The sequence below is a fragment of the Pyxicephalus adspersus genome, chromosome Z (assembly GCF_032062135.1).
Source record: "Pyxicephalus adspersus chromosome Z, UCB_Pads_2.0, whole genome shotgun sequence".
Classification (NCBI taxonomy): domain Eukaryota; kingdom Metazoa; phylum Chordata; class Amphibia; order Anura; family Pyxicephalidae; genus Pyxicephalus; species Pyxicephalus adspersus.
Window position 1 is genome coordinate 39200796 of NC_092871.1, and position 15721 is coordinate 39216516.

At 40.3% G+C, this 15721-nt stretch overlaps 1 protein-coding gene across 3 annotated transcripts in view; it reads left to right on the forward strand.

Moving 5' to 3' along the window:
* The window catches only part of TENM1 (teneurin transmembrane protein 1), a 591240-nt gene that overhangs the window by 250249 nt on the left and 325270 nt on the right, over positions 1-15721 (forward strand). For all 3 annotated transcript variants that reach the window (XM_072431864.1, XM_072431865.1, XM_072431866.1), the window contains one exon: positions 7462-7702. In XM_072431864.1, coding sequence (XP_072287965.1) covers positions 7462-7702 — 241 coding nt within the window. The remainder of the gene's footprint in view (positions 1-7461; positions 7703-15721) is intronic.

Below are 15721 nucleotides of genomic sequence, written 5' to 3' on the forward strand. Positions count from 1 at the left end.
AAGGGAGGAGGTGGGTAGTCAGGTGGAGCAAGCGTCGGACATGGAGCAGCGGGAGACCTCTGGCGTTGGGACGGTTTCTGGAATTGATCAGGTGAGTGTGGGTGATGCGGCTAAGGGGGAGGTCTATGTTTGTTTTGAAGGCCCGCTGGGGGCTCATTTAAAACAAGAAGTGAGGGAAAACATTTGGCGTGGTGAATTTGTGGATATATTTTCCTTGTTGCTGCTGGAACGCTTTAACCTGGACCGTGGAATGGGTGAGTGGAAAAAGGGTGAGGAAGAGCAGAGGTGGGTACGGTTGGTTCCCAGGACATTTGCCAATTGGCTGCAGGCTTTTGCCATTTTGGCTAGTGTTATTGGGGAAAAGGCGCCTGAACATTGTTTCCAAAGACATCCAAAGACATCAGTTTGTGGATGAAGTTGATGACGCCGGCGAGAGTGGTAAGTTCGCCCTTTCTCGGGGGGGCCGGGGGTCAGTTTGCCACAGGTTCCCCGGTCCTCAGAAAGAAAGGTGTATGCTGGAAATTCAATGAGGGCACTTGCCGTTTTGGGGCAGCCTGTCGCTTCCGGCACGAATGTTCCGGGTGTGGCGGGGCCCACGGTCTTGCCCGTTGCTTCAGGCACGGAAAAGGACGCCCGGGCGACTTTGCTAGTAAAAGGGAGGACGCCGGTGATGGTAGAAAGGATGGTCCCCTTTCTAAATAGATATCCGGACAGGGCCGCGGCGCGTTTGCTGGAGCTGGGTTTTAAGGAGGGGTTTCGGATTCCTTGTTCGTTGGGGGCCCCGTCGCCCAGAGCGCGGAATCTGAAATTGGCATTGGACCGTCCTTTGGTTGTCACGGCAAAATTGGCCAAGGAGGTGGAGTTGGTCTGTGTCTTACGCTTCATTTGACTGCGCGGTTAAGTGGGTGCAACGTTATGGGAAGGGTGCGCTGTTGGCAAAGGCTGATGTTGAGGCGGCGTTTAGGTTGTTGTCGGTTCACCCAGAGAGCCAGCGTTTCTTGGGGTGTGTGTGGCAAGGGGCGTTCTATGTGGATAGGTGTCTGCCCATGGGCTGTTCATTGTCCTGCGCACTTTTTGAAACGTTCCGTTCCTTTTTGGAATGGGTAGTGAGGGATGTGACGGAAGTCCCGCCCATCATTCGCTATTTGGATGCCTTCTTGTGTATTGGCCCAGCAAATTCCTCGGTTTGCAGGGTGCTGTTGGGATCGCTGCAGTATATTGTGGAGAGGTTTGGTATTCCATTGGCGACGGGCAAGACAGAAGGGCCGGTGTCGGCGCTGGCTTTCCTTGGGATTGTGATTGACACGGAGGCCATGGAGTGTCGATTTCCGGAGGAGAAGTTGCGGGGACTGGTGGAAGAGGTGGTTCGGGCAAGCAGTTGCAAAAAATTGCAGCTGAGGGCCTTGCAATCCCTTCTAGGTAAGTTGCACTTTGCGTGCAGAATCATGCCTATGTGGCGGATTTTTGCTAGGCGGTTGGCGGCTGCTACCGCGGGAATTCGTCACCCAACGCACTTTATTCGGCTGAATAAAGAGCTCCGGGCGGACCTGGTGGTGTGGCGGAAGTTTCTAGAGGGCTACAACGGGCGCTCAGTGTGGATGGATGGGCTGGTTGTCAGTGCAGACCTTGAGCTGTTCAGGGACGCGGCTGGGGGTGTCGGGTATGGGGCTTATTTGCAAGGTGAATGGAGTGCAGAGGCCTGGCCAGCTGAGTGGGTCAAAGCGGGATTGACGTCTAATTTGGTGGCCCTCGAGCTGTTCCCTATTGTGGTGGCATCCCAAATTGGCGAACAGGAAGATTCGTTTCTGTTGCGACAATATGGGGGTGGTTCAGGTTGTGAATTCTTTTACAGCTTCATCAGGGCCAGTGATTCGGCTGATGAGGCATTTGGTGTTGAGATGCTTGCGGTTGAATATTACGGTGGGGGCGGTTCATGTGTCGGGTGCTAAGAATAACATTGCGGATGCCTTGTCTCGTTTTCAGTGGGACCGTTTCCGGCTATTGGCTCCAGGAGCGGCACGGCACGGAGTCGGTTGCCCCCCAGCGTTGTGGAATATCGCCTTGGATTCTTAGCGGGTATGGTTCGGCGGTCTGTGAGTCCTTCTACGTGGGCTGCTTACTCGGCTGTGTGGGTGGAGTGGTTTCGTTTTGGTTCTCAGTTTGAAGGGGTTGATGGGGATTCTCATGGGTTGAATTTGTTATTGTCTTTTTTATGTTGTAGTTTTGCGGCGGGAGTGTCAGTTTCGGTGGTGAACCGTAAGCTGGTGGCATTGGCGTTTTTGTTCAAGTTGTTGGGGTGGACGGATGTCACAAAAGCTTTTGTGGTGAATTGAAAGGTTATAGAAAGGGACGCAAGGTTGGGGATCGGCGGAGGCCGGTGTCCTTTGCGGTGTTGCGGGCGGTGTTGGGTAGGTTGCAGGAGGTTTGTTTATCTGAGTTTGAGGTGCTGCTGTTTAGGGTGGCTTTTGCTTTGGCATTCTATGGTGCCATGCGGATTGGGGAATTGGTGAGCCCGGCGACTCGGCGCCCAGGGGGGCTGCAATGGCGGGAGGTGACTTGGCGGAGGAATAGTGTTAGTTTGTGGATTGCCCGGTCGAAGACGGATCAGTTAGGCAAGGGTTTTGGGGTGGATTTGGCATGGGTTGACGGGGGTGTTGCTTGTCCGGTTGCTGCTGTGAAGGATTTTTTAAGGGTCCTTTCCTGATTCATGAGGATGGGAGGGCATTGTCTAGGTTTCAGTTTTTGGCGGTGTTTAGGAAGTGTTTGAGGGCGGAAGGTTTGAATGACAAGGAATTCTCGTCGCACTCTTTCCGTATTGGAGCAGCCACGGAGGCGGCTAGGTGGGGCCTGAGCGAGGAAGTAATTAAGAAGATTGGGCGTTGGGAGTCTAGGCGATTTCGACTTTATATTCGTCCACATTTGGTTGTGCGGTAAGTCACTCGGCAGTTTGTTGGCTAGACGTGGTGGGGGTAGGGACTAGTGGCCCAGGTGGTTTCAATCCCCCCCACCCCCCTTTTTTGGTTTCTTGTTGGTTGGTTGGTGAGGGTACAATGGGGGGAAGGTTGGTTTTGAAGGTTTGTTTTGAAGGCGTGCATTTCATCCTGTTTTTGTTCCAGGTGTTTGTCCCGGTCTGGTCTGGATCATAGGCGATTCTTATGTGGCGAGGGGTGCAAGACGAGCGGCTGTTCGTCCGGATGGTGGACAGCTTGGCATCCCTTGATCTGCTGGGTTGGTTCGATGGCTAGGCGTTCCGGGCCTTCAATGGCGGGGGGTCCTGCCGGAAATGGATCGTTTTATAAGGTTGGACCGGGTGCCTGATGTGGTGGTGTTGCACGCTGGTGGGAATGATCTGGGAGATAGGCCGGTGCGGGAATTGATTCGGGATATTAAATGGGATTTTTTGCGGTTGAGGACCAGGTTTAAGCAGTTGGTGGTGGTTTGGTCAGATATGGTGGGTAGGTTGCATTGGAAGGGGGCCCGGTCTGTAGAACGTTTGAATAAGGCCAGAAAGAAGCTGAACAAGGATGTGGGCTGCTTTTTTGTTCGAAATGGGGGCTTGGTGGTGCGGCATCAGGATCTGGAGGTGGCGACGGGGATGTTTTTGGGGTCTGATGGTGTGCACCTGACTGATGTGGGCATGGATTTGTGGTGTCTGGGATACAACGGGCACTGCAGGTGTGGAGGGGCGCACAAGAGTGAGGGGTCTCTCTTGTGGCGCTGTGGCGGTTGAGGTCCTCGGGGGGGAGTGTATCTTTGGTTGATATGTATGTTGGGGGGAACCCATCTAAGGTATGGAGTCCCCGGTTTGGTTGGAACGTTATAAAAAAATTGTTGGTGGGGCTCTGCACAAGGAAGGGTCATTTGGGTTCCCGAACTGGGTGTATGGGGCGGGTGGGAGCAATTTTGTTTACAAGGTGCAGAGTCCAAGGTGTTAAAATGGTGGACCTCCGAGGACCTACAACTTGTAGCAATATTTCTCAGTATGGTTATGTTATTTGATTTGTATTAATGTTATATATTGTTACATATTTAATTGTTCAGTTAAAATTATTTATATGTTTGTAATGGTTGTTTATATATATTTTATATGTATATTTTATGGTTAATATTTTGATATACGTTTTATTATTTGTTAGTTAAATATGTTATTTAATAAGTTATTTATCAAAAATTGTGTTAATAAAAGGCCTGCGGGCCATTTAAGCAACGTTTGTGTGTTCAATGTGGTGAGTTGGGGGGGGGATTTAGGATAGGAAGGGTGATTGTGGGTAATTTAAAGAAATTGGTTGGTGGGAAATGTTTTGTGTGGGAAATCTTTAGCGGGGGAATTTTGGTGGGAAAGTTTGAAAGAGGGGGAGGCATTGGTTGGGGGGGGGGGGGGTTTGGTTGGTAGGCAAGTTGACCTAGCTATGTCTTGCCGCAGTCAAGGATTTCCATACCTATTATTAATCTTAGAAAGCAATTTTATCAGCTGAAGCTATGAAGCTTAAAAACGTTCACTAGTTATATTCAGCCTGTATGATCTGTAGTAAACATGTTAGGAAGTCTCACTTAAAATCAACCTAAGAATAGGTATCATAAAGTGTCTGCTTCATTAGTAAGAAAACCCTGCATTCCTTTTTGACTTAGTTTCACTTTATTATCATGAAATTGACTTTTTTGACTTCAGGACCATCCACCTGTCTGCACTAGTCAACAAACACCACCTTTAGAGTAGAAGACTACCTTTAAAGATGATCTAAAATTGCAATACTCACCTGGCTCCATTCCCTTGCAGGGAGCTACCATCTGCTACTTTGTTAAAAAAAAGGCTTTAGTTCCTCACATTTTTTTGCAATCTTTTTGTTCAATCCACTGAATTAAAGCTGAAAGAGTTGTTTCATTTAAAATTATTTGTACTAAACCTAACTGTACTTTTTTAAACAACAAATTTACAGTATCTAATCTCTGTAGTTGCAAGTATTGTAGTGCAATATCTTCCATACATTTCTGAGCTGAAACACTGTTAGTTAGCTAACCTTCTTCTGCCCACTAGAGCCCCTGCTAAAAGGGTTATGGGCAACTTCTGGTAGGTTGTGCAGAATGAGCTGTGCTTCCTTAGACAATCACTTTAGTCCTCCTGCTGTGAAATTTCAGGGTGAATTGATCCATGGTACAGCTACAGAGGTCAATAATAGTTCATATAAAATCCCATTTTCTGCTCGTTAGGAATGTATGTATTTGAATTGTACTTGTATTTTACATTTAACTAATAAATGCCTGAATTTTCATAATATTGGCTTTATATACAGGTATTCCCCTTGCACAGTAGAGCAATAACGATTATTTTATTCTAAAAAGGCTGTAATGACCCCTTTATAAACAATGCTTACAAAAGGAGAAAGCAGAGGAAAGACCTAACATATTTGCTGCTGTTCCTTTACTGTCCAATCAGCATGTTAAATGGAGATAGATTGTTTTGTTACTGTACATCACATATTGTCCTGGTACCTTTGGAATAAACCTCTAAACTGGTATTTAGGGCTAAAGTATTTTTTTTCCTTTTAAACAGAAAAGATCTTTAAATATGCAGTTAAACAAGGCCACAGCAAAGAAATTTGTCTTTTTTGTTTTTTTTTCCTACATTTCTAACAAATTGAGCAGTAAAAAACAAACCCTGAACACGGTTTTACAAGCACGTTTTGTACTCATACCCATAAATGTTTCATTTTTAAGCTGTCATTTCCTTTCTCCTTCAATAAAATGCTATGCATTATTCCTATTAGTTATCCAAAAGTTGATATAGCTTCCTAAGAACAGAATGACATATTTCCTTCTTTCTCAATAAAACCTTTGGGTCGATTGAACAGTTTAGTGACTTAATAATACAGCATTGTAAAATAGATGCTTTAGTTCTGTTGTTCTCAGTTGCTCTGGAGAGCGGAGTAAAGTTTTTACGATTATTGTAAGCTGGCTCGCGGGGCAGTTGCTGTAGGGAAATAACAGAAGAATATCAAAAGTAAAGAAGGCATTGTTGTCAGGGAAGAGTTTGCTGTGATTTTTATTGTAGGCTAATTTTCCACATGGACTGCTTGTACTTTGATTTTTTGATTTTTTTACCTGGAGTAATTCAAGATGTCAAAAAAGTCATTTAAGGATTATCGTATGCTGTTTAACATTCATTACTGTAAAGATTTAAAAAAAGGCCTAACCAGTATTTAAGATTTAGATTTTTTAAATATAATTTGCAGAGTCACCTGTAAGAAAGACAAGTATATATAGAGACGTATTTTCATGTGTTACACATATCTGATCATGTTTTAATCTATCCTTACTGTGTCCAAGCTGAAAATAAATGTTGTATTTAGATTATTAATAATATTATTAATAATAATAATAATAAAACAATACTTATTTAGTAACAACATATTATGCAGTGCTGTACATTAAATAGGGGTTCAAAATGACAGACAGACACAGACAGTGACACAGGATGAGGAGAGGCTCCTGTCCCAAAGAGCTTACAGTCTAGGAGGTGGGGAACCAGCACACGCTAGGAAAGGGGATATGGAATGGTGGGTGAGTAGTGAAGGTTTTTAGAGACAGAAGAAGATGGGTAGGCAAGTTTAAAAAGATACGTTTTTAGGGCTCTAGAAAGCAGAAAGTAGGAGCAATCCGAATGGGATGTGGAAGACCATTCCAGAGAGTCGGGGCAACTCTGGAAAAGTTTTGGAGCCATGCGTGTGAATATCATTTCATCTGTCAAATATATCTTTTCAAATCATTTCAAATATATTATATTTTATTTTTAAAGGTAACAGAACCAATGTTTTAGTAAAATGCAGCACAGACTCAGATAACAAAAATGTTCAGCATCTACTCAAAAATGTTTGAAATATTTTTCAAAGAGTATTATTTTGCTCTTGAGTACTTTATAATGAGCTGGGTAGGATATTGATTACTGCAAAGGACCTTACTGTACACACTTTACAAGAGAACGTTTTCTTTTCTGCCTCTTCATATCTTAAGCACGTTTTCTCTTCTGCCTCTTCATATCTTAAGAACCTTTTGAATAAAGTCTTACCTATTTTTGAAATAATTTGGTAAGCATTATGGTTGTTTCATAATCCACTGTAGAGTTTCTACACTCACCACTCCATTTTCAGCAGTAGTCTTGTCCATATGGGTATTTCATTTTTAATCATGATGACCTATTTTTTATGAGATTTATGTTTCATCTCATTTACATGTTGGTATCTTTAATTATATATTGTGTACATTACAGTGCCTTAGTATCTCTTCTGCTATTTTTGCTTACAATTTTATTAACATCTTGAAAAAAAATAATGTAGGCACTTGTTTTCCCAAAGAAGCATTAATTTTATGGAATAATTTTAAATCTTACCTGAACTGTGGCTATTTTTAACGCTCAAAATAACTTTTCAGATATAGTTAATCATTTGCATCTGCTTTATGTTTCAGAGATTCCCGGAAGCCCACGGAACCAGTTTACATTCAGACCCCTACCTCCTCCACCACCACCACCGCATGCTTGCACCTGTAGCCGTCAGGCTTCACAGACATTAGATACTCCCCAGAGGAGTTCTATGACATCTCGCAGTCAGCCAAGTCCAGCTGTTTCCAACCCACCCACGAGTACTCAAGATTCTGTACACCTGCATAACAGCTGGGTCTTAAACAGCAACATACCACTGGAGACCAGGTGAGATCCAAGAAAGTACAAAACTTTGCTTCAAACTTAAGCAAGATCCAGTATAAAATGTATAAAATATAAAACAAGATGCAGTATAAAAAACGTATTTTATGTTCTACTTCACACAATGATAAAGCTGTGTTTGATGTTTCTTAGAGGAAGTTGCTTTGCTTTGAAAATAAGCACATGGCAATCTAATCATAATATCTACAGCGTTCCTACTGTTTTCATGCTTTTACAGATAATTTAGTGTTAAAGCATCTATTATACAGATCACACAAGTTGTAGTTTGCTAGATAATTACCTGATCTGCATCAGTTTGACGTTGTGAAATCATTGGGAAATTGGAGCACAACGTGTTCAGCACCAAATGCTGACAGATGCTAAATCTAATGCTTGTAATTAATGAGGTATGTCTCTGTGTGGGGGTGTATGGATACAATCTCACTGTTACTTTTAAAATATTTTTAGTGTTTAGTGGTTTATAAACTATTACAGAGGTTTGCTTAAGACTGCATGAGCACTTAGTGGCTTCCCATCTGTGCTTTTAGTGGTTGATAAAAAAAGCTGGAACTTTAATTTTTTTTTTTTTTGCAATGATGAACAGCTATTAATAATTTTGTTTTGTGATAAATTAAAACAACAGATAACCTGGATGTAGTGAACACAGGAATCAGAATGTTTACTAATTTTATAGCACAATAATTTAGAGATTTTCACAGTGTCTATGTACCGTCAGTAGTATTCAATAACCCTCGGGCATGAATATGCCTATTTATTGTTTGGTCTACTGTGAAAGGATTTTTGGAATGTTTTGCTTCATTTATAGACTTCGCACCTGCCCTAGGATGCACATCTTCTCCATTAAAGCTAAACATTGCACACAATCTGGCCCTGGCATCTAGTAAGGACAGCCCTTCTGCTCAAGTTACACCATGGCTTTTGTGTCCTCCAGAGGCTGACAATGTCCTTTACTGAAGGAGTACTAAAGGAGAAAAGCACCAGTAAAAAAACATATAGAAGCTTAATCCCCTAATATGCAGACGCACATTAAAAATGTAAAACTTAAATATTAAATGCAAACTTTTCCCTCATTTTCACCGATTGAAGCATCACCAAAATACAGTTTGCAGGATGTGCTTGAACTGCATAATGAATGCAGTTCAAGTACAACCTGCAAAGGCTAGACAAATAAATGTTTGTACTGAAACTTTACATGTACTAGAATTAGGCATACTTTCACTAAGAACATTTAATGTCAGATACAGGACTGCGAATGTTTCAGCAACCTTTATTCTGTATAAAACATTTGTCAACTCTGTTGTCTAACAGATCCACCATTATATGTGCATAGTGGCTCTTAGAAATATTGTTAGGGCCTGTTATACAATACAAGTGTATTCACGTATTAAAAACAGTTTTCACAACTTGTAAATGCTTAGGCATGTGCAGCTGCATTGTTATGAGCAGTAGGGCTCTGCCAAGAAGTACTTTGAATTTCTTTGGCACTTTCTAACCATTACCCGAACTCAAGATGTCCTTTTCAAACAGTGTGTATGTACTCCTTTATAGAAGGATTTTAAACATACCTTTACCTTGCCTCCCAGTAGTCCTATCCATCACATTGTTTTAGGCTAAGTACACATGTGCAATAATTGTCATTGGAAAGGATCTTTCATGATCCTTTCCAATGACAAACAAATGCTTGATGCATGAACCGAGTGCTGTACATACAGCACCGTTCTGCTTTATAGAGAGGAGGGGGGAGAACAAGGGAGCTGCACCCAGCTGCGCTCTCTCCCCTTCACATGCATTGCGATCGTTTGTCGTCCATGGATCCCCCAACACAGTCGTTCAGACGATGGATTACGAGCACTGTACACACGCCAGATTCTCATCCTATATGTGTTCTCTCAAAGTCAACAGTGCTGAACCTGTCCCTTCCCCTCCTGCGTAATTATGTAGATTGTCAGTACTTTTAGTTCAGAGATCACAACAAGCCAAAGTTAACTACATAATGCATGCAAGAACTGTCTTTTGCAGGCAATATATGGCTAAATCTTTAATTGTTTACTTTTGATCTTTCCCTGTAAATCCATCTAGAAGTTACTAGGAATGGTGCTTTAAAACAACAAATGCAAATAATAGAAGTGTAAAACGGGATACATTTCTCATAAAATGCTGCAAAATGCTTTAACAATGATAATAAATGCTATGCATAAATTTGAGCATATGCCTGGCATTTTAAACACATTTAGTGTGAACAAGCCTTTAGGCAGCAGACTGGCTGGTCTTACTCTGCCAAGTGCCTCACAGTACGGAAGGCTCTGGGGGTGCATCCTATCTGCACAGAGATGTCTAAGAGGGAATACATTTCTCAGTGAAGGAATAATGAGAATAGCTCATAGCCTAGAGCTTGCAAAAAAAGCAGAACCAGTGGGACATTGAACGAAGCAAGAGCAGATACTTAAGCAGAGATAGATTAGGATGCAGTATCCATTTCGTATACAGCTGCAATATTAGTTGCATTTTACCTACAGTGTTCTCAGTAGTTCTCTGTCTCCTTGTTCAACCCTTCAGTAGCTGAAAGCACCAATGCCTAATTAAAACTTCAGTTATACCTATATTTTTTCAAACCATGGCTCTCAAGAAGCTGTGAAAATGCAAGTTTCTGTATTGCTGACAAGACACACTGGGACTTATAACTCAACAGCAGCAGAGCAAAACCAAACAAACTAGACAGATTGTTTACTTTATTGTAAGATATGGGACAATCCTAAACTTCATTTAATTTGATTAAATTCTATATATTCACAGAGCACAGCAGAATATTCCAATTGAAAAACCTAAATATGTGTACACCAGTTATTAAATACAAGTCATCTGTAACCAGTGAGGTGAATTAAATAGAAATCAATCTATCATGATTTGCAAATCACTGCTATTTTCCCTTTTGCTTCTTTCTGTTATTCATAAAATCAGCTAGACAGAACAAATACCGCATTTACCTCTTAGCACAGAACAGGGTTCCATTATTCTGGAAATTAAACCAAATGTGCTGGAATACGCAATAACACAACAATTTGACTCAATGCTGCAGTGAATGGTTGTAAGTTGGGGAGTTAAATGGTAAATGGGTGGCTGTGTAAGCTGACAAATCATATTCCAGAGACTCTATTCATTTTAACATTATGCTATTTGTATGTAAAAATGTTATACCTTATAGAAACCTAAATATTTGATGGTTATATCACTTAGTCATGGAAGGTCTTGCTTTTGTAAACTAACACTGTGGTTAATAATATCAAGAAAGGAAAAACAGCAAAGTTCAATAATGTATTCATATGGACACATCAGGGTTCATAAAGAAAGTTATTATGTTATTATGTTAAATATATAAAATAAATTACTCATTCATTAATTTATAGTTTGACGTGAGATGATATCAAGTTAATAAATCATAAGGTGGCATTTATACATATATAGTTTGCACATGATCACCAAATTCCCACACCCCATACAGGGGAAGAAAATAACTACACATCACCATCAGACCACAGTCTTGGTGTTACTAGAGAGTATGTCAGCTGTTTGTTGGAAAAAAACTCCTCATTCCCATTTGCACATTTTTGTTATGGTGCATTGTATGTGTGATTCTTGTTTCAGGTGCTTTTTACATGTGTTACCATGTAATGTGTCTCTTGCTGGAAATTGCACCAAACAAGGAAGACATTTTCTAATTAAACCAAAATGTGGACTTTTTTTTGTATTTCTTTTATTATTTGGGGTAAGGTGGGGGCTAATGGCTTTGACTGATTGTCATTCATGTGTATGTTATTTAAGTATTTAAATTGAAAACAATGCAGCTTAACATATCTTACTAGGACACAGTTGTCAACCCTATTGTTTTGATGCTACAATTTGACAATTTTCTAGAAATTTGGACCTCATAATTGTGTTATAAGAAACATTTAAGGCTGTGTTTCCTTCCTATATGTATATATTTTTATCCTTTTGCATGTTACAGTTTTGTAGATTTTACTAAATGGTTGTTTAAGCTGATTTGTTCTGTGCATATTACACAAACCATTTTTAAGCTCAAGGATCAACATGTATCGAGTAATCTGTTAAAAGTAAATGAAGTTATATAATCAATGCAACATTAATGTAATACAATATAGACAACAAATATAGCGCAATGCACTATGTTTATTATCCATTTATATTTTTATGTGCATAGTACATCAGAATGTTTTCTACAGTACCTTTATATAAACTGGTTTTATTACTCACGCAGTATAGTGATCTATATTTAATGTTGTCCACAAACACAGACATATTCTCTAGCTGTAGAATTTTATTATACTTGGGTTTCTATTGTCTATGATGTATACATCTGTGGTTTTCCCATAAATGTAACTAAAACAACTAGTTTATTATTTTAGGAAATCCATTCCAGGTTCACTGCATCACCTAGGTTTACCCATGATAGTCTTTCTTCTCCGGTCTTGGAAAGCTTTAATAAACCTTACAGCATACATCTTGTCTATAAGAGACATACATAAGTGTACATAGTTGCCTATGCAAAAAACATGCAACGATGCAGATAATTTTGTTCTCCTAGCACTGTGAACAGGTGACAATGATGTACAGTTAAACTGTACAATAACAACCTGTGTATCCCGAATGTTGCAGCAACTTTTCTGGTTGTATCAGCTTCTATAAAATTGGTTTTCTTCATTTTTAGCATAAGTTGACCTGATTTATTAAAGCTCTCCACGGCTGGAGAGAATACACTTTCAGTGAAGCTAGGTGATCCGGCAAACCTGCAATGAATCTGGTCCAGGATTTAAAAAAATTACTATCAAATAGCAAAGACTTTGAAGAAATGAATTCTAGGTTTGTTGGATCACCCAGCTTCACTGATCCTGTATCTTCTTTGGCCTTTGAGAGCTTTAATAAATTGGGCCCAGCGTCTTAGACCAGGTCTAATGTAATGTTGTAATTGTAAGCAATATGTCAGAAAAATCCTTACATGACTTTTTTACATATAATATAAAGATGAAATAATACTCACACATGTTGATGGTGCCCAGACTGAAGGATAGCTTACTTTGATACTCAATGGTTTCAGTTAATTTTTAAACCAGGAGCTACGCGTATGCCCCATTTCTTATTAGCTAAAGAAGAGAAGCCTTCTTAGAAGAAGAGAATACTTCTTTAGGTAACAAGCTAAGGAAAATAGCAAAGTTCAATAATGTGTTTAGTTTAGTTTAACTTTGATATTATTTAACTCTACATCAAGAAAAGAGAAATGCAAGACTTCAAACTGCAGACATGTTCCATCATTTGTGCAGCTTGTCTTTAGCATGAATCTTTTCCCTGTGACATGTATGTAATCCACCTAATGCGTTTAAGCAGATTGTGCATTTACAATGTGAAAGAAGATTTAGAGTGAATGGAAGAAGATTTTCTGGACTTTAACCAAAGAGAAAGTAGAACGTGAATGTCCCCTGTGAGTTAAAATGCACTGCCTATATTCGTCTGAGGCCATAAGGATACAAAACGTCCGTCTGCAGTAACCAAGGGTTATGGACCAAGGGTCACAATTTTGCTTTTGAAACAGAGGTCCAAGAAATGCATTTACTTGTCACTAAGACTTTACATAAATATGATGTAAAAACAATAAATGATTGCACTTTAAACACACCCATTTAATTTTGCTCATGCTGTACTGTGTAAATAAATTGCCAATTGCAAATAAAAAAACAAGGCTGTTATTATGGTACAACTTGAAAAGTAACATGGATAAAAACTTAGGAAACACAGGCCTGGCCTGCATCCTGTCACATTACGAAGCTGCTGGAGAGAGATGGGCCAGCTTGCCAGTATGCCTCTATCATTGCAGTTCTGTAATTAAAGGCTAAGAGACTTTACATAAATATGATGTAAAATCAATAAATAATTGCACTTTAAACACGTCCATGTAATTATGCTCATGCCGTACTGTGTCATGTATGGGTTCAGCCTTTTTTTGGCTCCTTGGGGGTTCATTTCTGTCTGGATTTATATGTCTAAAAGCGGTACATTTTTTTTCATGAAAATTTATTTTACAGTATATTATAATAGTATGAGTATAATAAAGTTTGAAACACAAAATCATGTCAAAATAATAAAGTAAATAAATTAATTTATAAAATTAATTTAAAAAAAAATAATTTTGGTAAATTTTTTTTTAAAAGAGAAATATTATACTCATACTATTATATTATACTGTAAAATAAATTTTCACGCAAGACAATTTACTGCTTTTAGATATATAAATATACTGTATTGCATTCAGTACAGTTATTTTGTATTGTATGCAATACAAAATAATTTGAAATTCCTGCCACTCCCCCAACTCAACGGCCGCACGGACCAACGTCACCGGGAACTCCCGGGTGACTCATCAGATGCGGAGGACGCCGGACGGAGGATGCAAGAGGACAAGGATTACGAAGAAGGAAGCTGGCGGACCAGGTAATGCTCAATTTATCATTGTTTTACATTGTTTTAGCTACTCCAAGTGTGACTCAGGGTTACTGCTTTCAGCATCTTTTTTTTTACCTCGAGTCACACTCAGGGTTACTGCTGGGGAGGTTAAATAAATTGCCAATAAAAGGAAAAAACAAGGCTTTAATATGGCACAACTTGAAAATTAACATGCACAAAAACATAGGAAACACGGGCCTGGCCTACAACTTGTCACATTACGAAGCTACTGGAGAGGGATGGGCCAGCTTGCCAGATTGCCTTTATCATTGCAGTTCTGTAATAAGAGACTTTACATAAATATGATGTAAAATCAATAAATGATTGCACTTTAAACACGCCCTAATAATTATGCTAATGCTGTACTATGTCATGTATGGGTTCAGCCTTTTATTAACCTCCTGGGCAGTTTATTTCTGTCTGTCTGTTTATTTATATGTCTAAAAGCGGTTTTTCAAAAAAATTTGTTTTGAAGTATAATAATATAATATTGAAATATAATAGTAATGCAATATAATAGTATGAGTATAGTAAAGTTTGAATCACAAAACCATGTAAAAATAATAAAGTAAATAAATTTAAAAAAAAAAGAAATATTATACTTAGAGATGAGCGAATTTCTCGAAAATTCGATTCAGCCGGTTCGCCGAAATTTCCGAAAAGATTCGCTTCGATCGAAATTTATTTGCGGCGAATCACCTTAAAAACAGCTATTTCCGGGCTGCAGAGAGCCTTGATAGTGGTTTAGAACACTGTGCCTTGCAGTTCCTCTATAGGGAGTCTGCTGTGGTAATGAAATAATACTGTGAGTCAGTATGACATGCAGATGACAGGCGTCGCTATTAGAATCACTGCACACTTCACTTATTTGGGCAGTCAGGGGGCCAAAACTGACCAAATAACTCAAGAATGAACTCAGCCTTACAGGTCCATGTTAGCATCAAGAAGAAGTGCACTCCTTTTACCCCCTCGTCAGCTGATTCCACACTGATGTCTACAGAACCTGTTCTATTAACCGCTTATACAAGTAGAGCCCCCCGACAGAGTAGAGAGGGTGACTGAGGCAGCCGCAGCAGCTGTTCATGCATGCAAGAACTGTCAGCCACAGAGTGGCACAATGACAGAGTATGCAGGTGGCAGCAGCATGAGGAAGCCACAGAGTGGCACAATGACAGAGTGTGGAGTTGGCGACAGCATCAGGAGGCTACAGAGTGGCACAATGACAGAGTCTGGAGGTGGTGGCAGCATCAGGATTTTCAGTATGAATACAGACCGTGGAAGTGGGGGCTCTTGATCCTTGTAACTTTTGGGTTCGGAGCAGGAGGTATCAGAAAATTTACCACAGGGATAACTGGCCACAGAGTGGCACAATGACAGAGTTTGGAGGTGGCGGCAGCAGCAGGAGGCTACAGAGTGGCACAATGACAGAGTCTAAAGGTGGTGGTAGCAGCAGCATCAGGCGGAGACCACAGAGTGGCACAATGACATAATGTG